The 21,872-nt window shown below is 38.9% G+C and overlaps 1 protein-coding gene across 2 annotated transcripts in view; it reads left to right on the top strand.

The window, feature by feature from the left end:
* The window catches only part of FGD6 (FYVE, RhoGEF and PH domain containing 6), a 74,090-nt gene that overhangs the window by 36,976 nt on the left and 15,242 nt on the right, over window positions 1-21,872 (top strand). For both annotated transcript variants that reach the window (XR_003572324.1, XM_027893464.1), the window contains exons 6-14: window positions 5,546-5,697; window positions 6,499-6,655; window positions 7,308-7,395; window positions 12,860-12,910; window positions 15,746-15,804; window positions 15,904-15,975; window positions 16,448-16,516; window positions 18,100-18,183; window positions 19,314-19,393. Coding sequence is in view for 1 of the 2 variants with exons in the window: in XM_027893464.1 (XP_027749265.1) it covers window positions 5,546-5,697; window positions 6,499-6,655; window positions 7,308-7,395; window positions 12,860-12,910; window positions 15,746-15,804; window positions 15,904-15,975; window positions 16,448-16,516; window positions 18,100-18,183; window positions 19,314-19,393 (812 nt within the window). In the remaining variant the exon portion in view is untranslated. The remainder of the gene's footprint in view (window positions 1-5,545; window positions 5,698-6,498; window positions 6,656-7,307; window positions 7,396-12,859; window positions 12,911-15,745; window positions 15,805-15,903; window positions 15,976-16,447; window positions 16,517-18,099; window positions 18,184-19,313; window positions 19,394-21,872) is intronic.

Below are 21,872 nucleotides of genomic sequence, written 5' to 3'. Positions count from 1 at the left end.
AAAAGAAGTAAGACAGTACTGGTGCCCTTTGTACTTTTTTGTTGTGGCATTCTCTGGAAATCGTTAGCTTTGCACAAGTGAGAGGACCTCCTCAGTAAAACCTACCACTCCTTTTGTTCTTCCAACTTTTTCAATTCTGTTTCCTCCCTGCTGTGATGGTTTATGCAGTAAGGCTTCTGGTCCAGCAGAAGACTTGATTTTTTGGGGTGACTCCTTCACTGCAAGGTTTAGTGTATAATTTTTTGCTGTGTGAAAAGAAAAACTTAGGCCTGTGGGCTTTTGCCTGAGCCTTTAAATCCGTGCTTCTGATGTAGACCTCTGTTCCATTCATATTAGAACTCTCAGACCAAGTAAGCAGGAGCTGTCAGGTGGCACCTCTTATCATTTCTGCAGCCACAAGATCAGCCTCTTCTGGGAGAAGGCAGATAAGAGGTTGAACGTCTTTTTTTTTTTTTTTTTTTTCTGTTGTGTGTCTTTCCAGAGACACTTAAAAGAGTGAAAAATTCTAATTTACTGTTTCCATTTTTCAGAAGACAATTGCAAAATTGTCTCTATTAAAAAAATTACATATAGTTATATTTTCTATATTATAGCCAAATATCGTGAAAAATATTTCATAGTAGATTTGGAAAAAGAATATGATGAAAATATAGATTAAAAAATTTATTAGCTATGGGCTTTGGAGCAAAGGAAGGTCTGACCTCTGGTTCTGGCTTACAACTGACCTGCTGTTTGGCTGTGAAAAATTCTCTCAACCTCCAACTCCTTTTTCTCTATCTGTAAAATTTCAATACTTGACCAGTCGGAGGTGAAATGTTGACAAATTTTTAGTCTCTGAAGTGCTTTAGAATTGCTGATTAGTGTATTTGACAATGAGTTGCAACTTAGCAAGAAGACTAATGAAATAGTTTAGGTTTGGAAGAAAACATTGTTCTACTACCCAGCCTATTCCCTGAAATAACATTCTGGGAAAATGCCACTGTCAAATCATTGATTGTTGTAAAAAATTAACTATCTTATGTTGTTAAAGACTTATAAATTATTTTACTACCTGAGAAAAAAAAAGTGTGAAACTACTTGGCACCTTTCCAGAAGTAATCTCATAAGTTTGAAGAATGTCTCGATCCACACTTAGTCACAGTCTTCATTAACTATAGTTGCTGTAGTTTAACTTAGCTAATAGCCTGACTCTCCTTAGGAGTGCCTATTTACGTTTTAAGTACGGTATTTGGGAAATCTGTAGCTGTAGTCCTAAGCAGTCATGTTTACAGTTTGTCATATTCAGCAGCCTGGCTGTTCCCCACTGCATGAAACAACTTCCTCTTCCCTCCTCCTTCCCCGTAGGATGCCTGTGTGTGTGTGTGTTCCTTGAAAAGCATCCAAGTGCAAACGTACTTTTTTTCCTTAAATTAAACTGATATTTGAGCTATCTGCAGGTGCATTTGGCTGGAAGTTGTACCTCAGCGGAAGGCATTATGACTTACTTTTATTTTGCTGATGTTATTTTTTGGCATAACAGATCCAAGATGAATGTTGGTTGAAGCCTTAGGAAAATATGTGACCATGTTTAGATCATGTAGTACTTTCTCTTCCTGTTAAATTTCCAAGGAGCTTTGATTTCATACATTTGAAATTATGTGCATTCTCCTATTAGATACCTGCAGGTGCATTTAACCCAGCCAGCAGCTGAGGCAGGGTTTAGTCTGCTCTGTACCTGTTTTGGTTTGCAACTAAACTTGTTCCTTCGCTCCTTAGACTGATGCGGGCAGGTCGCTTTGCTGCGGGCTGGGAACCCTCTGGTGGAAAGAGCTGGGAGGGGTTGTGAGTCAGGGCCTGTGCAGAGGGGAAGTCCTGACTGCATATGATTCACAACGGAGTCAGAATTATTTCAGATATCACGGCACTTTGCTTATTTAAGGAAGCTGCGTTGAAGGAGAGGTGGGAGGAAACAGAAGCAGCGATGGTGCTATCTTTCTCAAATACTGCACAGCTCTAGGGGGAGTGTATACTAATAGGATAAATAAAATTCCCTAAACGTTTTCAAGTTGGAAGTGTTATATACTCAGTAATTCAGCACCATCATGTAGTCAGAAACCCTTAATATGCCTAGACTAGATTTTCATATGGACAAGTACCCAGTGGGATGCTGGCTCAGTCTAGAATAAACTAAAACTGTTTCCGGTTTGGAAAGAATGTTCTTCCCATGGATGGTGATGGCTGGTGCCCTCTGGAAGTAGCTGTGTGAAGACCATTACCTTTACGTAAGGAGTTAAAGATGGTATCGTAAGATTATTATTGGGCGAGAATGTAATGTAGAAGCTGTAAATGAGCATTTCAGAAGTGTGCAATAGCCTCCCCTCTTCTAAAAGGGAAAAAAACATCCTGGTAAGAAGCAGGGATGATTCAGTGTAACTAGCATAATATTCTGGGTTTTGTCATGCAACATATGAAACTTGTCTAGAGTTGCAAATGTTTTTCAGTGAAATAAGCACATTAATTCCAAAGCGAGGCAAGCTGGGGGTATGCTGGTTGGTTGGTTGGAATTTTAAAATGAATAAGATAGTAATATTTGAAAGGCTCATTTTCAATTAGGAAATCTCTTTAAAATTCACTGTAATGAATTGCCACATTGCTTCAAACAGAATAATTTCTAGGACAACCTAGGTGATTGTCTTTGAACAGACTGATGAAAGCAATGCTTCTCAGCAGTGTTATATAGGACTATGTGATAAATATGTTTGCAATGTAAATCACTTCACACAGGCATATATAGATATCAGAGCAATGTATATATTATTTGCAAGAGCAATTCTGTTTTAATTTAGCAGTGAACAGTTTTAGTTTTAGAAGGAGCTAGGTTCTGGTGCCTTCAATTACTTTTACTGCAATTTCTAATTTGTAAGTCATTCATCTAAAAAGTTGTCATCTGAATACCTGCCACCCTTTGGAATGAAATTTAACTTTGTAAATTAACGTATTTTATATCTGGTAATTAAAAGACACCTGCTCTATGTTTTGTCGTTTTCGAAAAGAAATTACTTTCTCAGAAGGCCAGTACCTTCAAGTGTAAACACTGTTAACTCCAACCTTGTTACATTTGTTTGACTTTTCCCACCCCCAATCCTGAGGCATGTGCTCTCTGCCTTCAACTCTCAAGTTTATCTCAAGATGAACTTGGCATGACAGTTACTTCACACCCACTGCCAGGTTAAAAATAAATCTTACTATGATTACAATGACAAATGCATAGTCAGTAGTGAAGACTTGATAATTAAAAAAAAAAAAAAGAAAAAAAACCCATCACGTTTACCTTTAGTTGTTTCACGGGCTTGTTCACATAATTTGAAAGCTTCATGTTATCTTTCTTCCCTGCATTTCCTCTCTGCAAGGCTTCCTTAGTTTACTCAGTTGTGGAAGGGGGCAGAGGGGTTGATAAAGCAAAGTTTTGGTTGGCTGTTTTAATGATAGAGCCTTTCATGGCATGATCTAAACCCTGATGAAGTTGATGGACTTTGGATCAAGCTAGCTGAAAAACCAAATCTTTGTTTGGAAAACACCCTGCAGACTCTTTGAACGCTGTATCTAGAAGTTAAATAAATGCTCTTAACTACAGATGACATTCCTGTGTTATCTAGTGCTTAAACCTGGCTCCCTGCTCTCCTTTTGTTGTTTGGTCAGGGGAAAGCCTGGGTTGTTGATTGCTGTACAGGCAAAATACTTTTCTTTTCATCATGCAAGTAGTCTGACGACATTCAGACAACATTCTTGTTTCATCCTATGGCAGAGTACCTACAGTATATTGCATGCGTTTGGGAAGGAGGGGGAGGAGAATATTATCATAATATGATGATGCATTTTGCATGAAGCTCTCCAGAATGCCTCATTTGAGCTTTTGCCATTGTAACTCCATGTATCATTTCAGTGTTAAGCAATGCCCTAGGGTCAGAAAAAGCCATAAGATGCAGCTGGTAGTTAACCTATGTGTCACTAGTCTGCACAGAGGATGTAAAACAGAACATTTCCATATGAATAACGCCATCTGTTTTTTAACTCCCTTGCATTTAGTTCTCAGCCTTCCCCCAGCACAGCCAGTGCCCTGTATCTCCTTTCAGTTTCTTGCCAGAACTGTCCAGCCACAGCCTTTGTGACCCAGAGGGTCACAAAGCAAGAAAGTGTGTCTGGAGCTCATGCTGCCTAGGGCTGACATAATGAGGAGAGAGAGCAGGGAAAGTTGAGGTTTAAGTTTGAGGGACCCTAAATAGTGCCAGATGCTGTATGGATGAGATAGCTGGTAAGACTGGTTAGTAATGGGTTAGTAGGTTAGTAATAGACCTGGGGAGAAGGAAAAGGGGGAATTAATATTATTTTTTCCCCTCAACCCGAGGACCCTACAGATTTTCAAAGGCAGGTGTGGACATTTAAAATGCGCATTTAAATGCACATTTAAAATATAACTCACAATTGTACTTAGAAGTATGTTGATGGTCACCTTTTTCAGGATACCAAGAGAATTGTACATGTGCTACCAGATTTTGGTAACCACCAACTCAAAAAGAGCTATTATGTATTGATTCTATTTTGTCCACTGTTGCCCAGATTCAGGTGAGACATGATGCCACCTAATTTGTATTTTCTTTTCTGTCAGTTTCAACAGTGTTGTTTTTCAAGTAAAATGCTAAATTACTAACCTTTTTGAAAGTTTTGTTTGCATGTGAATAGGGAAAATACCTCGTGTAATGGATACTGAGTTTCAGTCTTGGCCATGCTGACTTGTAAAGGGCCAAGATTTTAGTTCTGAATAGTTTAATGAGGATCAGCCAACCTCATCTCTGTCCTAGTTGGAGCTAGCTGGTTTTAGAATAAAAATGCTATGACATCCTTCAAGAGTAAACAGGGTTTTTCTCCCTGTAAATGTTTGGAAGGTACCAGTATTAGTTTTCATCATTGCTAACATTTGAAATCTCGTGGTTCCCATACGTTATTGCAGTATGTTTTTGTTAGCTGTTAATTTTCCTGTATATAGATCTGCTACATATAGTAACTTTTTGTAACCCTACTTTTTGTCTGCGAGGAACATCTTCCAAAATGGCATGGACGCTGCTATGATTTTTAAGTATGACACTATGATTGTATTAGCTGATGTAACAGTTTTGCTTTTTGACTTACATATTTGCAAGAAGACACTTGAGGCTGCCAACAACCTTGCAGATACAAGCTTTGTTTATTCCTCCTTGGTTTCCTCGTATGTAATACCAGCACGTTTCTTAAGGGTATGTTGTAAAAATAATGAACAACTTCTATATTTTGCATAAAGGAGCAAGAAAGTAAAGCTCCAGTGTTAAATCGAAGGGATTAAGGCAGTCCCAGGGGAGTAAATTGAAGCTGTGGGGAAACATAACCCAGATGGTACCCACCCTGCCTTTGGTAATAGGGAGCAGCGCCTGGAATGTCTGCAATGAGAACTCCATTGTGCTCTCTGTGTTGGTGCTTTGAAGGCTGTTCACTCATGGCAAGGGGGGTTTCTGTCCTCTTTGTACTCCGGCAGGATTTCCGGGATGCTGTGGCGCATGCCTCTAGGCAGCTTGGAAAGCCAGTGATTGAGGACAGAATCCTGAATCAGATCCTCTATTACCTACCTCAGCTCTACGAACTCAATCGGGACCTCCTGAGGGAACTGGAAGAGCGATTATCTCACTGGTGACTATCAATAAAGGGATACCACTCCTTTGATGTTGAAATTTATCTGTGGTGCTTATGTGATTCCATGTGATCATGGCTTGACTCTTGTTTGCGTTTTACGTGCCTTCTTTAAAGACAGAATTTACTTTCAAGGTATAGGAGATTATTTTTCATTTAGATGTGCTTGTTTGCCATTTAGATGTATACAAAGGTCCAGAAGGCATGCCAGTACGTTTTTGGAGCAATCATACTTTTTATTTAAAATTTCATTTTTAATTGAAAGTTCTGGTCCCTGTATGAGCATGGTAAGAACACTGATTTTGTCAGGGGAAAAGGAGGCTGTCCTGAAGTCTAGTTTACATTTTAGAGGTAGTTTAGATCTACTGATCGGACACAGCACTGATTGACAGCCACAATCGCCTTGAAGTCCATTCTCAGTTACAGTGGTGGGTGGATCTAAATCAGCAACACAAACCCTACTGACAAAGGCACTGGAATGGGTAAAGACTTGCTGGTAAGTTTGAAGATATGTTTGCTCAGAAATCAACCTTGTACTAAAATATTCAAACAGTTCAAGACCATTTAAAAAGGACTATATTAAGTGGTTGTCATCTAACACTAGTGTGTTGAACTGTGCCTAATAAAGTTTTTCAGAGTAGCTACTGAAATGGATGCCTATCTGCTGCATTGTAAACTTTTTGTTCAGAACATAAACTAGCACATCTTACTCTGAAAGAGATAGATGTTTTTGCTGTAGGATTACGATGTGCGCTATTTTTAGCTCTAACTGGGCCTTGTTTTTTTCTTTTCTGTTTCTAGGCTTGAACATCAAAGAATTGCTGATATATTTGTTAAAAAGGGTCCCTACCTAAAGATGTATTCAACTTACATCAAAGAATTTGATAAAAATGTTGCATTATTAGATGAACAGTGTAAGAAGAATGCAGGGTTTGCTTCAGTAGTCAAAGACTTCGAGGTATTGTATTCTTTTGTAAGATATATCCTATTTTGTGACTTTTTAGCAATTGTGATCCTATGCAAGGCTTTAGAAACTGTCCTCAATTTTTTTGTGTTTTGGTGGTGGGTTTTTTTGCTGCAGTCTTGAATTGAGACATGAAGAATACAAGAGGCCTTTTTAAGGACTCGGTGTTTCAGATTCGCATTATTTTGAATGCAAATTCAAGATAATTAGCATTTTCGAAGCATGGATCTTTTAATTCTGTGTTGTCTTTAGAAGTGTGGATTAATTAAAACTTCTGCAGTGAGCACTCCTGTCTTCTGCCTTTTTGCCTAATGAACACTGTCAGGGATCACAAAGGAGCACGTTGCCCTTGCCACTCTGTTTCCTTTATTTCTGGGGTCTTTCACCTCTCATTCTCCTAAGTCAAAGCACCTGTTTTGAATCCACAGCATATGAGTATTTACTGATATCTTTTAATGCATGGATAATTTTGCATGCAGTCTTCCACACAGAAATGCTTGTTCTGCAGTGTGGTGTTTAACACTGGTGGTCACACTTGTTAAAGATAAATCTTACTCAATATAATCAGTAGTTGTTTTTAGGCATGTTTTCTTTTGCTGGAGCCTTTGACCGCCATAGAATTATTTATTTTGCATGTTTCTTTCAGATGAGCCCCCGCTGTGCTAGTCTGGCCCTCAAGCACTATCTGCTCAAGCCAGTTCAGAGGATTCCCCAGTACAGGCTCCTGTTGACAGGTACAGTCAAGCTCTTAGTCGGGCTGAACAAGCCAGTCTTCACACGTCCCAGGAAACCTGATTTCAGGCAGTTGTATCCATCTGTAAAGCATGTTTATCTGACTTCAGATATGCGAGGCTTTTTAAAAAAACATGGCACAATATATGCAGCTCTTTTTAATATATGGCATGGGTTTAGAGGCTTTTGTTATTAATATTGATTGTGATAAGATACACAGGCAAGGTGCTAATGTTTCTAACACTGTGGTGTGTTCTGATGGTACATTCAGCAGTACATGGAAAACATGAAACCTGTGGTGGTTTTTGTTTGTTTGTTTTTTGTTTTTGTAGTAATAGAAGCTTGTCATTTCCTTAAGGGTTGGAATGCTCCTGTTTTGCTTTTAGTTTTCCTTTTTTTGGGGGGGCAGGGAGGTTGGGTGATTTCTCTTCTTTAACAAATGAAAAAGGCAGTATGGAAAATTGGAGCTAGGAAAAGAAAGATGTCTATGCAGCTGTGAACTTCTGTTAGTAGCTTCTCCGTTTCCCCCCCGCCCAGGTGTTTTGTCTGTAAAATCCATTCTGTTTTAAAGGTAGAACACATGTTTTTAGTGTACATTTACCAGTAAGCGCTTAAGACTTCTTACAGGGGCATTGTACACTGGTTTGGGACTAGGAAATCTGGGCTCTGTACCCTGCTCTGGCACTGGCATGTTTGGGTGACCTTGAGCATGATGCAGTGGGTTTTTTTGTCTGTAAGAGGAGGGCAATGACAGAGGCCTCCTTTGTGAAGTATTTTGAGATGTGTTTGTTGTAAGAGGGGGGATGGCTCCTGTAAGGATTTGGAAATACTTAAGGCATTGTTTTTGAGAGCCATTGCTTCTTGATGAGCAATTTAAAAATAGCCTCTGTTTATATAGTAACTGCAAAATAAAATGCTCTGTGACCTTTTTTTTTGGCTCTGTAACAGCTCATTGGCATTGCCCCAGCAAGTACTTAGACTAGTGATGCTGTGGGAGAGACAGACCAAAGTGTTAAGCAGCGGTTACCAAGTTATTAACAGTGACTGTTTTCATTTTAATCATCTCATTAAACTCACAGGTGTTGAAAAAAGGGGGAAAACTCCTTAAATGGAATACTTTATAGGGGAAAGTCTTTATGACTCTTAACTGCTGAAATTAAACAATAAAATGGCATTTGGGGAGCTGCTTTATTTTAAAAGGTTGCTGACTTAAGACATGGTACAGGCTTGTTATACGCTTCAAAATCAGCAGAGCTTTGGATAACTTCAGAGGTTTTAATTGAAAAGGTTGAACACAGGATCAGGATGGAGCAAATGGCAGTGTCAATACACACAGCAAAGCGAGAGATGTCAGGGATGAATGGCACTGAAACAAAACTCAGATGTTGAAGGGGAATTTTTCATGATCATTAGCTGTCACTGTGGCTGGAACAGGCTGTTTTAGACCCTAAAAAAACTCATTCTGTGTTGATGGGGGGTTGCTGTGGGTGTCCCCAGTCTGCAGGCCTTCCTGTGCCTGCCCAGCTTTAAATACACTTGTAAATGCTATTGAAAGGAATGGGAGGATTGCCATGCTGGTGGTGGATTTAGAAAAGTGATTTTCTCTTCTTCTATGTGAGCAATAGAAGATGTCAGACCAAGAATTTAATTATGCTGGGGCTGGAGAGCGTCATTTTGGATCTCTTTAATTTACAGCCTGTTCAATCTATCACACATGTCTGTTGTCCTTGAGATTCTCACTCTTCCATATCTCTGTGGATGACCCATCTGCTTTGTTACCTTCCAATTGCTCTGTGTAATATTGAGCAATGCCTCTATAAACTTGTGTGTATGAACATCTGGGGGAGATGCAAAACATCTCTATTGTTGCAGTGGGTGAGAGGCAGCGATGGAGCAGCTGCCCAGGCCGAAGACAGTGGGGAACTGTGGGGAGGAGGGTCAGAGGGAAAATAATCCAGGAAACGAAGCTGTCGGGCCTGAGTCAGCGGGGATTTCTTCCTATTTAGATGTTCTGTGTCAGTGGGACAGCTTTGTACTGGTAACCTGCTGCTACTCGGTCACATCACAAGACTGTTGCTGTGCTTTGAAGTGGAGTTACTTTTGTGCTAACCAAAGCAGGAGCAGGTGGGCTCATAAATCAGTCAAGGAAAGGCACAGCTCAGCAGTGTTCCTCTCTAATTATACAGCTTCTCCAGTCCAGTAAGTGGACTTCCACTTCTTCACATACTAGTCCTGAGCTCTATACAGCAAATATCAGATGGGTTTTCAGGGAGGTTAATTAGAGGCTTCTGATTTCATATGGAAGTGAAGGAGAGGTGATTCTCTTTTCTCAAAAACCATAGATTTGAGTAGATGACTTGAGACTGTGCTATATGAACAGGTTCTTGATTGCCATAGGATAAGCCTCTACCCTCTCTTCCTCAACCTGAGGTTGGCAGAGAGAGTGTCTTCATTAACTGGAATATAGTGAGGGGGGTGAAAAATAAGCCTTTGAGCACACTGCTGCTTTGCAGGTTGGAAATAGAGTTGTCAGATTCAAGGCTGGGGAACAATTGCTTTGAGTTTAATTTAGTTAAATTAGACAACCCGAGAGAAAAAGTAGTTAATGAAGCATAAGATAATTTTAAGCAGGAGAAAAAGCGATAGTCACTGCCCCCCAGCAAGAAGAAAGAATTGCTGGCTGCTGTCAGGTAGAAGCAGAGCATAAGGACATTTTTGTTCATCACAAAACCAACACTTGTGTGCTTTTTTGTTGATTTTGTTGTGCTTTGGGGTATCCAGCAGAATTATGAATTTCTGAAGGTATCCTTAAGATCTTTCTAGTCTGAACAACTAGAGCACGCCTCAGAGGGGAAAATCTTTTTGGCAAAAACAGTAGATACCATTTCATCTTAATATCTGACTTTTGTATTTATTTCATCTAGAAATATTTTTGCAAAATTTTTAGTGTAATGTTTTTCATGTCTGTGAAATCAACTTGTCTGCATAGTTTATGCCAGTACCTCCAGAAAGCTGTTGTAAGCACAGAATTTCCAGTGTTTATTCACAGAACAGACTAAAAATATCTGTTCTGGTGCTTCTGTGAAGCTGAGTTTTAGCTATGAATTGAGGTCCACTTACCAGATACACATAAAGAGTACTAAGATGAAAATTATCTATTTATAATTTTCAGGATTTTACAGCTGTTTTATTCACTGTTCCAGTCTTGCAATGCAAAAGCTGCAGAATTTTAAATGAATGCAGTTATATTAAAATCTCTGAATTTCTCTTGTCTATTCACTGATGATTTAAAATGCAAGAATATGCCCATCCAAAATGTTTTTGAGTGATGTAAAGTGTTGTTTTGGGGAACACGTCATAAAGCATGACCATGCCAAGAAATAATTAGTTCCCATCTTAGGTCTCTGGTTTTAAGTTACCACTGCAGTTACTTTGGATATTAAATTGGATGTCTCCACGTACTAGGGACAGTGTCTTAGAGAACCAGCGGTACATTTGCAGATGAGGAAAATATACCCACCTTACCTCTTGTTCCCAGCCCAAAGAAGTGAGTATGTGGTTGGCAGGTTTATTTTTATTTTTTTATGAGCTGTAGGGACTCATTCTTTACACTGGGAGATTCCCGCTGGAGTCCTTTGTGCTGGCCCCAAGGAAGATCAAGTTGCAATTTTAAAGCTTTAATTTGTTGGCTTGGTGGTGGAGTCCCAAGAGTGCTCTGCCTCAGCAGCATGGCACAGCTTCAACCTGAGGGAGCACCCGTCTGCAGGCAAGGTAGGAGAGGACAGCTGGTGTCATATCTGTGACAGGTTACTACAGGTTAAACCAAGTTAAAAACAGTGAGACATATTCTCAGTTCTTTTCAAAATACTTCCTGTTAATTTTTTTTTCTCTTACACAAGCTTTTTGCCTGCATAACCGGAAGTGAAGCAAGATTAACTTCATTTTTTTGATGGAATATATGTCCACCTAAACACTGCACTGGAATGTCTGCTAGATACTACAGCATGAGATCTTGAGGGACATGAAGATGCAATATTAATGGAGTAGTCTTGGTGCCATGTCAGAGCTATCTTAAAAGATCAGACATTATCCAGGGCCTGCTAATGATCAGGCAGAACTCTGAGGAGAGCAGATAGCTGTGGGTGTTCCCTGGCCCAGCCAGCCAGATCTCCCAATGCTCCGTCCACACCTCCCAGCTGGTTCCTCTTCCTTCACTCCGACCTGCTCTTCATGCTTCTCCCTTGGATCCTCCCTTAGGTCTCTGCCAAAAAATAAAATCTCAGTGCCAAATGTTTCTCTTCCTGTAGTTTTGTTTTTCTCAAAACTTTCATTAACCGTGACAGGTTCTCTCACTCTTTGTAGCAATTCTACTGCAGAAACATGTTTTATAATTCCCTTTTAATTTTGTGCATAAGGAAAAGATTACAATACTCTGAGCGGTCTCTGAGGGGCACGCGTGAAGCAAGTCAACTTACGAAGGCAGGAACAATTGGCTCCTGATCCTTTTTGAATAAAAGAATGAATTTGGGTAGGGCAAGCATGTGGGAGTTGAATTATTTCGCTCCTACGTGAAACTTGTACAACTGTGAAACTAAAATTGAATGCTTGCAAGATTACATATAGTTAGTTTTCAGTAGATCCTCTAGAATCTTAATACTTCATTTAAAAGGTAATTACAAATCAGTATTTGTTGCCTTTATCAACCTAACGTATATTTCTTTAAATGTTTCTGGTTTTGTTGCTTTTAATTTTAAGCAGTTCAAAGTGGTAGAGTATAGAGAATAGATGGTTGACTTTTTACTGAGGATATATATTAATCTTTGACAGAGTATTGCACTTTTTGACGAACTAGACGCTCGACCAGGGAATGGAAACTCAAAGGGAATGTTTTTTTGTGTAGTCATACGTTTGGAGTTAATTTTAAATGCTAAGTAAAATGGATTTTAAAACTACTAAGACTTCAATGGATTGAGGGTGCCATCTCGTGGCTGAACTACATTTATAATGGAAAACCAGAAATGCCTCTTTGAACATTGAGGGGCATAATCTTCTGTAATGGACTACTTTTTTTGTTAGCTGCTATAAGCAAGTTAGGTGCTCAGGCAAATATCTGTAATCTTCAAAATTTTTTGCTTCAGCTTAAACATGATTGCATGTATGTACTTATTTTTCACTTGCCTGTTTTGTTCTGGAATAATATATGCAATGTATCATTTGCCATTGGAGAAGGCCACTGTTTCAATAGCCATCTCTTCACTGAGCAAATATAAAGATATACTTTCTTTCTGGAAATGCTAGGTTTCACTTTGTTATTTCTTTGACAGATTTAAAAGATCAGGTAGTAGATCTTTGTGGCATAGATTTGCCTGAAAAGCAGATTTTCAAGAAAAAGGTGGGTTTTACTACTTTGGGGTGGTGTTTATTTATTTAACAAAGCTATCTTTATATTATTTTTTCTTTATACAGATTATTTAAAGAATCTTTTAGAAGAATCTGCGGACTATAGGGATACTCAAGGTAAATGTCTGTTTAAAGAAAAAACAGCTTATGATAATGTTTCCAGATTTTCAGTGCATGCAAAATGTTAAGTCAGTAATAGAAATGTTTTCTATTTAGTTCTAAGTTTCTCAGCAGAGATACTAAAAGATTGCAAGCTTGTGTTTCAAAAAAGTCTGGAGCTGACAGACAGTCGTATCAGCTCACCCTTGAGTTGAAAGCAAGAGGTAAGAGTGAAGTTCCCCAGACAGCTTAAACAGATATTTTGGGCACTGCTATTGAAAGAGGCAGTCCTTGCATCTGTAGACCTTTCATGATAGGCAGCTTGTCTACCAGCTGCTCTCTCCAGCTATAAGCCTTTCTGGCCTCATCCTCTCTCTGGCTTGTGCCAGAACAAGTGTTCATGTGGCAGGAGTGAGCAAGATCAAGGAGCTGCCCTGAGTTCTTTTTAACATGAGGAGTTCTCCAGTTTGAATTGTCAAACACAGGTGATTTACACAAGTTTGCCTGCATGTGGGGAGAAAGGAGATCAAAGGAAATGAGCAGGAATAGTCAGTGATAAAGAGGACAGGACCACACATTTCATAATCGTGTGGGATTAAACTGGTTTAACTCAAGCATATCAATGCAGTGCACATTCAGGCTGTTTCCTTCTGCAGTGTGTGACTCAGCAATACAAAAATGCTCCCAGTCAATGTTTCCGTTTCATTTGCATGAGGCTCTGTCACTTATTTCCCTCTTTAGTGACAATTGTTCAAGCCCATTACCTTTAGGAGGGCTGTGCAATTGTAGTTGATTGGACTTCAGTGATTGCCTTCAATGCACTGAGCCAAGTTTGCTTTACAATACTGTAAAATATGTGAGTAGATATCCTTCTGGGGACATTTAGACTTATTTGTTTGAGTACAGTGAAGATAGAAGCGAAAAATATTTTAACCAGTGACTCTTTAAGTTCATCTTGCACTTCTTATGGCTGTGAACAAACTAACGCCAGCGTTGCACATTAAATAGTTGACCACTTGAAAAGTGAGCAACTTAAATATATATTTTATTTTACATTTTCTTGTGGTTTCTCCAGCTTCTCTGGTTTTTGTAGTTGTACGCTCCACAGTGTTTTTCTCTCCCTTCATACATCAAAGATAAAAGCTGAAGCTTAGTTGTAACAATAAGAGTGTTAATTTGAGATGCTTGATAGTCTGTCTTAGAACCTGGGTCAGAAAAGAAAATCTAATCTTTACTCACCAAGTTATTGTAATAATTAAACTTAACTTAGTTCTGACTTTGCTTAGTTGTTTAATTCCATTGGTGGGGGAAGTGGAGAGGGAGATTAGGCTTGGTTGTGGTTAATGTTCTTGGAAAAAAAACAAAATAGCACAATTCTTCTTCATAACCTTCATTTGAATACATTACTTCAGCTAAGCAGTATAAGTGGAATGTTCTTGGTCCCTATAGATTATTTTAGTTGTTATTCAGATTAATTTAGTCTTGGCTATGTAAGTGATCCTCAAATCCTGGAACTTTGCCTTCAATAATGGGAAAATTTTCTAATTATCTGTAAAATTCTTCAATTTTCCTTGAAGTTAGTGAGTAAAATTTTAAGCTTGTAATAGATATATAATAACTGATAGATGAAGAAAAGTATAACAGAAAGTAAAACAGATACTCATTTCTGTCTTAATGAATTTAGTTAAATTTCCCTTCATCACATTCCATGCAGATGGGAGCTGGGGAGTGTTTTGCCTGAAGCAGCACAACATTTCTTACATTTGCTACTAGGAAACCACCAACTCTTTCTCAGGAGGCTCAGTTGATGCTATGAGATCTGTATCTAAACTTAAATTTTGATCAAATGCATGGTATCTGCTATGTATTTTAACTGTTTGACCTCTGTGCTTGCATTGCCTCGGTTCATGAAAATCTTGTACAAAAATTCTCCTTAGATTGACTTAGGATGAGCTTTTTGTTCGCACCTGTTTAGTTTCTTGTATGGCTTCATGACCTTCTGAACCTTTCAGTTCAGAAAGCTATCTCTTTTAACATGCTTTCTTTCCAAAGATGACTCAACAATAAGGGAAGTGTATGCATTCAGCAGCACTAATACTCTTAATTATTACCTGGGAAAAAAAACCCTAAGGCTTTGTTTTTACCTGGTTTGGTACACTTCTCTATGGACTTTTAATCAAATGTAGGTCCTTTCTTTGGAGTGCCTGACTGTAGTTGAATTACTCAGAAGGTGCCAAATGCTTTAGAGACAACATTTTATCGAACAGTTGTCTTACCTTTCAGTTAAATAAGTCTCTTTTTTTCTACTTAAGTAAATTACAGGTTTTTGGATAAGATCCTTGGATGGATCCTTGGACTGAACACTCATTGTGTTCACCTAATATTTGACTGATATCTTGAAGTGAAGTAAAACTAAAGGCAGGAGAAAGAAATGGCAAAGATCTGTATAATTTTTCTAGGTGGTCTTCCATGACTAGCACTGGTGGCAGTTGGGTAAAATGGAAAATACTTAGTCCCTACATAGTCTCTCTTAAAATTTTAACTTTTCTGCTGTAAGTAAATAAGTAACTCATTGTGTGAGAAACTGGAATTTAATTTTGTTTGTGGACTGTTTTGATTAGCTGTAAGAAATTATTGACACTGTTAGTTGAAGCAATGACTTGCTAGAGCATACTTATTAAACCATGATCGAAAGATTCTGGGATTTATGGGAAGTGCTCCTGAATGCAGTGATTGTACAATCAGGTCTTTAAATCTTGGAATGATGTGGAAATGCAGTATTGTACCTGTGCTTTACATAATACCTATGCTAACTAGTCTCTATAACCAAAGCATCATTTCTTCGTCCTTCAGATGCTTTAGCTGTTGTCATAGAAGTTGCAAACCATGCCAATGACATCATGAAGCAGGGTGTAAGTATTTTGACTTATGAAACTGGTCTTTAAAAGAAAAAAAAAAAAAAGTCATGGATGCAAGGGCAAGTATTTATCTTCTGCTTTTTTTTCCCATAGGATAACTTTCAGAAACTCATGCAGATCCAGTACAGTTTAAATGGACACCATGAGATCGTACAGCCAGGAAGGGTAGGTCCTCCAGATGGCACTCAGCAGATTGCAGTAAAGTGCAGCACGGATAATATGCAAGCAAAGGACTGGAGCTGGCACATACCAAGAAGAAAAACGGTCCATTGCTTTATTATTCGGTTCTAACAGGCAAATGAATACTCCCTCTCCACATGTGTGAGGTGTTTTTTTAGACATTTCTTAGATACCTTGCCTGATCTCACAGGCAGGTTTTTGTTCTCAAGCTTAACCTTGTATCTGTCGTGGTTTCAAGTGCAGCCTGGGAAACTGTAATGCAGTCATTCACACTCGCTTTTAGAGAAACCTAAGGATAAACAGCTTTTCTCAGAAAGGGAACCTTGAAACCCAAAACTTCTGCAGCACCTCTAGAGTAGTAATACTATTCATAATCATAGTAGTGATGAAGAAGTCAGCTCATTTGCGTGGCTTGTGCCCTAGAAACCTAGGTTTTAATTTTGTTTTAATTTACTAGGTCTTTCTAAAAGAGGGAACACTGATGAAGCTGTCACGGAAGGTCATGCAGCCTCGAATGTTCTTTTTGGTAAGATGTTGTATATGTTGCTGTGTGTCTCATAGGAGTGTAATTTTAAGTGGTTGAAACATTACACTGTAAACATAAGTAATTAATAACTGCAAGTAGTAGAAAAAAATGACCAATTGTTGCTGTTCTACTTATTTAGTTCTAGTTTAGGGAGATCATCTGTAGCATATGCACTAATTTTAGTAGAAAACCATTTCTCACTAAACTGTACTGTTTTGAACAACGCTTATTTAAAATCTGAGAGCTTTTATGAGAGGACATTATCTGTGGTAGTGAGGAAACGGACACAATTACTCCATCCCACTTAGCTGTACCAGATCTTGAAACCTAGAACTCTGGCACTGCTATTGCACCCTTCCCTGCCTCCCCTTCCTCCTCCTCTCTCCTTCCCCTCCTCCCTCCTCCCCTCTCCTTCCCCTTTCAGGAGCTCCCATGCATCCTGAGCAGAGCACTGGTTCTCTTCCTGTCTCTGTTATTGCTTTGTTTTGAAGCTTCTGTGCATCTCTAAAGTTTCTGTTTCCACTTGAACCTTTTGTTTATCTCTTCTGTTTAGACAGTAAAGCAGCTGTTATCATGTGTAATTTATGGCATTATTGGTCCAGAGTCCTGGCTGAAATCTGTCTTGTGGTTACTGTAGTATGAATAAATATTTCCCTAGGCAGTCATGGAATTAGTTATGGTAATACTCTCAAAAATCTGGCGCTATCTTGAGCTGAACTTCACAAATTACATGTTTCTAATTTGAGTGTCTCTGGCTTGGATTTTCTTTGTTTTGTTTTTTGACGCAATGGGTTTGTATGATTTGGCTTTTTGGGTTGGTTTGTTTGTTTGTTTTAGATATAAACGGTTCAGGCTAGTGTTTATACCTTTAGACACTTAAGTAGTGATTTTTCCATTGATCATGTCATGAAGATTTAGTAAGGCTTCTGAAACATTTGGTTATTTTGCAAAGAACCTCATAACTAAAACTTATGAGACACTTCAGATTTTAGTGTCTGTTTCTGTGCAGTAAATGAAGCTTGGATCCATGGGTTGAACAGCACACAAAATAAAAAAGTCCTAAACTGTTCAGTAAATGTACGGAATGAATCCAAGTCTGGTAGAACAGGAAGTAAAAATAGATGCACTTTAAACTGGTAAAATTCACATGGTATGTATAATTAAGTTTGTCCTTTTAATCATAAATTGCTAATCTCCATTCTGCTATCTCCAAGTTTCTGTATTGTTTTGTTTGAACGGTTAATTCTAATATCCCTTTAAAGTAGTTTGCTATATTATATGGCTGTGTACATGAGAATCATTTTTATCCATTTTGACAGCCTGTTCTTTGACATCTGTGCACTGTTTACTCATGTGCCAAATGTGTATTTACATGAAGAGGGTATAAATAGATACCTATTGTTATCTAATTCATACATAAAAATGTTTCTTGGATTCTAAGTGGAATAATAGGAAGTAGAGGATGCTCTTCTGGACAGCTGATCTCAGTGCTGTAGGAGTTCTGTACTTCCAGTAAAATGCATCTGAATTACCTGTCTTTTAACAGTCTGTAGTCATTAAAAAGCATTGTTTCTGTATTACAGTTCAATGATGCCCTGTTGTATACTACTCCAGTCCAGTCAGGGATGTATAAACTCAACAACATGTTGTCCTTGGCTGGAATGAAGGTGAGTCACTGTTAAAATGAGTCTTTCTCCAAATCTACCTAAACTCAGGCCTTCAGATTTTCAAAACACAACTGTGCTTACTGTTGGCAAGAGATTTAAAATCTGCTTATGTTCCAGAGCAATCCTACAGGCTTAACATTGCTTTTAGAATATGGCCTGTGGGATTGCTGTCTAGGTTTCCCTAAGAAACTCTGTTGTCCCAGGATCATCTCAGCTGCATTTCACCCAGTGTTGTCCTACTCTGAAATAGTTTGTCTACTTAATTTTTATATTGCACTTTGTTCAGACTGCCTGGATTTTGCCTTTTAACTGCTTTTTATTGCCCACACCCGGGGAGACATCTTTGCATGATAAAGTCCTGGCGGGTCAAATCTCTGGTTTATAAAGATTTGCTAACTGTGAGGAGAGATAAGGCTTTTGTTTCCGAGCCCTTGTGAAAAGCATCAAAGTGAAGCCCTGAGCCCCTCTGGGTGTAGCGATAAGGGACGGGAACACAGTCTCTGACATGACTGTTAGTGGGAACAACAAACCACTGCCTTGGGAATCATTGCCTTTGGTCCTGTCAGAAAAAATCACCAAGTCCAGCTGCAGTGTAGATTTGGTGCCCAGGTCCAAGCTTTCACAGACAGAACTGCAAAATCTCTTTTGTGAGCAGAAGTCTTGTAGTGACTCAGAACCACTCTTGACTTTTAAACCTCATGTTTGAAACTTGGTAACTCAGAAAGATCAACAGGGTGGTGCAGGCCTTGCCCACTCTGGGGTACACCAGTGGACTAAATCTTGTCCTGCAGCAGCACCAGCAGTGCCTTTTTTTTTTCCCCAGTTGCAGGAGGTGCTTATTGGGCAACATGTGAGGCATGTTGAAGCACAGTGAAGGTGTCTGACAGCTTCATTCCCCTGTATGTCTCCAGTGTTTGTATGGAACTACAGTGAAATAAAAGGATGGGCTGCATGTAGTCTTGGTGTAGCTGGGCCCTTTGGACTGGTGTATGATCTCCTCTTTTGAGTATTTTCTCTTCAGTGTACCCCTTCTGCAATGAAAATGTAAGAGATTTTAGAGGAAGTAAAACTAAAGCAACAACAGAAGTACCATTTCAGTTTGAATGTGAAGTTTTCTCTTTTGGCTGAAGGTTAAAAAGCCAACCCAGGAAGCCTATCAGAATGAACTGAACATTGAAAGTGTAGAGAGATCCTTCATTCTTTCAGCAAGGTAAGTCTTCCAAATGAGTAATGATTTTAAAACTGTGGGGTTTCAAATGGGCCACCCAAGCTTTTTATAGCTTATTTTGCACTTAATGTAATGAAAAGTTAGCCTTTGCTAGAGTGATTACAGAATAGAGGGAATTAGTTAATCAGAGTGAGTAAAACCCCAATTTGGCTCTTTTTCAGCTTAGCTACACTTCCAGAAACTTCATGTAAATTGAAATATTATCCTTGCACTACCTCTCCTTGAGAGGGTTTCATTTCAATTAATTTTAGGCTTTGATTTTCAGTATCTTTTTGTTCTTCCAGAGTTACTGATATGCTGTGTCACTGCATCTACAGGACAGGCTATGAATCTTGGCAATAAATTTTGATATTATTGGTAACTGATATAAATTGGAAGAAGTCATCCTGATCTTTTAGCTAAAATACCACTGCAATTGAAACAGGAAACAGATCCTGTGAACCTGAAATTACGGAAATGGCAGCAGTTACTGCGATGGTGCTTGTCTTTACCAGAAAAGCAAATTCTCCACTTAGCAGCAAAAGGATACATGGCCACTAAACCAGAGCAGCTCTGGTCACCTTCACAGAGATGCCTTTAGCAAAGGCCCTGTTTTGTGGATTGTTGTTTTTTGCTGTGCTTGAGTTGAAGTTTTATATGTTTTGACATTTGTGACAGTGCTGATACCAATAAAGACAGACATGTTTTCTCTTTTGTTTAGTAAAGCTGAGCAAGGGCAGACCGCTGCTTTTTGTGTGACCTTGTAAATACCAACATGAGAATGTCTGCATACAGATAGCAGTATCTGTAGCTGAGGGGTAGACCAAGGTTAACATTGTCAAAATAGCCAAAGGAAGTAGCTCAACTGCCTGAGTAATTTATAACAACACACTTGAAATGAGAATTTTTTTATTTCTTCATCAAACTCAAATGTTTCTTACAACTCTTGTGCACACGTGGGGAAAAAAAAAAGATGCATTTCACAGTTTAGGGTGTGATTCTGCTCCAGTATGATATGAGCAGGTCTGTGCTGCTTAGATGCCTTGGTAACTGGATGTCATAGGGATATATGAAGACATTTATGGGGTGGCAGTAGACAATGTGGATTTATCTCTGCTTGACTTGAAACAGCATTTCACTTTTAAATCAGTTGTTTTAAAAAACTGTCAAAAAATCACTTGAACTTCTGAAAATATCATCTTGAAATACAAGCTACCTATTTTCCACAAAACAGGATAGACTTGTCTTTTTGAGGAACTGATTAAGTGGTAGATTAAAAGCAATTCCTGTGAAATATGAGCTGGTACATAGGGGAAAATCCCTATATATAACATTTTAATCAAATTCAGCATAGTTTGTGACGTGCTTTTGCCTTGACCTTGAAATTGCTGGAATTTACCTCATGTGACCGACTAAGGCTGCTCTGATTTGCTTTTTCTTTTTTAGTGATGCTGCATCTTTGGAGAGCATTTAGCTCTATTATTTTTATACTTGCTGGAAGCTATGGGTGTGCAAGAACCCTAAGTTACACAGCAGTGACAGAGGGAGGTTGCATTTGCATGGCATGAAGGAAGTGCTTGGGGGCCGCAGGTGTAAATGACAGTTCTCAGATTGTGTTCTGTCTATAACCAGAACTGGGCCTGTTGTGGTGTAAGAGGGAAACAATTGAAAAAACTACCAGCAACAGGTGCTTGCATATATTTTTTTCCCAATTAATTATGTTGTTCCTATTGATAAATATCCTGAAAGTGAAAAGAATCTGTATCTTGTCAATACAGACTACATCTTCCTTTGAATGATGCCTCATTCTAACAGCTTCTTGGCTCCTATGTGATAAAAATCTCAATTGCAAAACTGTTCAAATTAGTATTAAAGACACTGGAGACATTTTTCACTTCTGTGATTTTTCAAATAATGACCATTATGTGGAGTGTACACCAAAGAAGAGATTCTGAAATGATCCTAGGAGACAAGGCAGAGAAGGGAGCAATTAAACTGGGGAAAAATTGCTATTAATAAAAAGTAGGCCGGTTAATAACAGAAGTATAGATTAGTGCCAAGACAAGTCTTTATCTCTTCAGGTTTAGTTTTACTGACTGCATTAGTGTTCTGATTTATCTAGTCTGGGTTGAGGTTTCAGTTTTCCTGGGATATCTGTAGGAATGTGAATTGTTTTTCATGGTACAGTGCACTATTGTACTAGAAATCTCTTCATTAGAGGAACAAGTTAGCACATCTGCACGATACAGCACTGCACAGAAGTAGTGGTTTGGTCCTGAAAACAACAGCCGTGCCAGCCTGACATGGTCTGAGGCCAGCTGGCTCCATCCCCCTCAATAAGTCGGGCAAAGAGCTACCCCAGGCAGACATAGCTGCATTGCTTTCACTAAGGCTAGCTCAGCTGGGAGACGTGCCCTAAGGCTCTGATCCTGGAAACAAGAGGGATACACGTCTGTGAGCGCTCCTGGGGCCACTGAGCAGC

Source organism: Empidonax traillii, unplaced genomic scaffold (assembly GCF_003031625.1).
Source record: "Empidonax traillii isolate 1590-97213 ecotype Southwest subspecies unplaced genomic scaffold, ASM303162v1 scaffold389:size961896, whole genome shotgun sequence".
NCBI lineage: Eukaryota > Metazoa > Chordata > Aves > Passeriformes > Tyrannidae > Empidonax > Empidonax traillii.
This window is presented reverse-complemented; position numbering and strand designations above follow the sequence as displayed.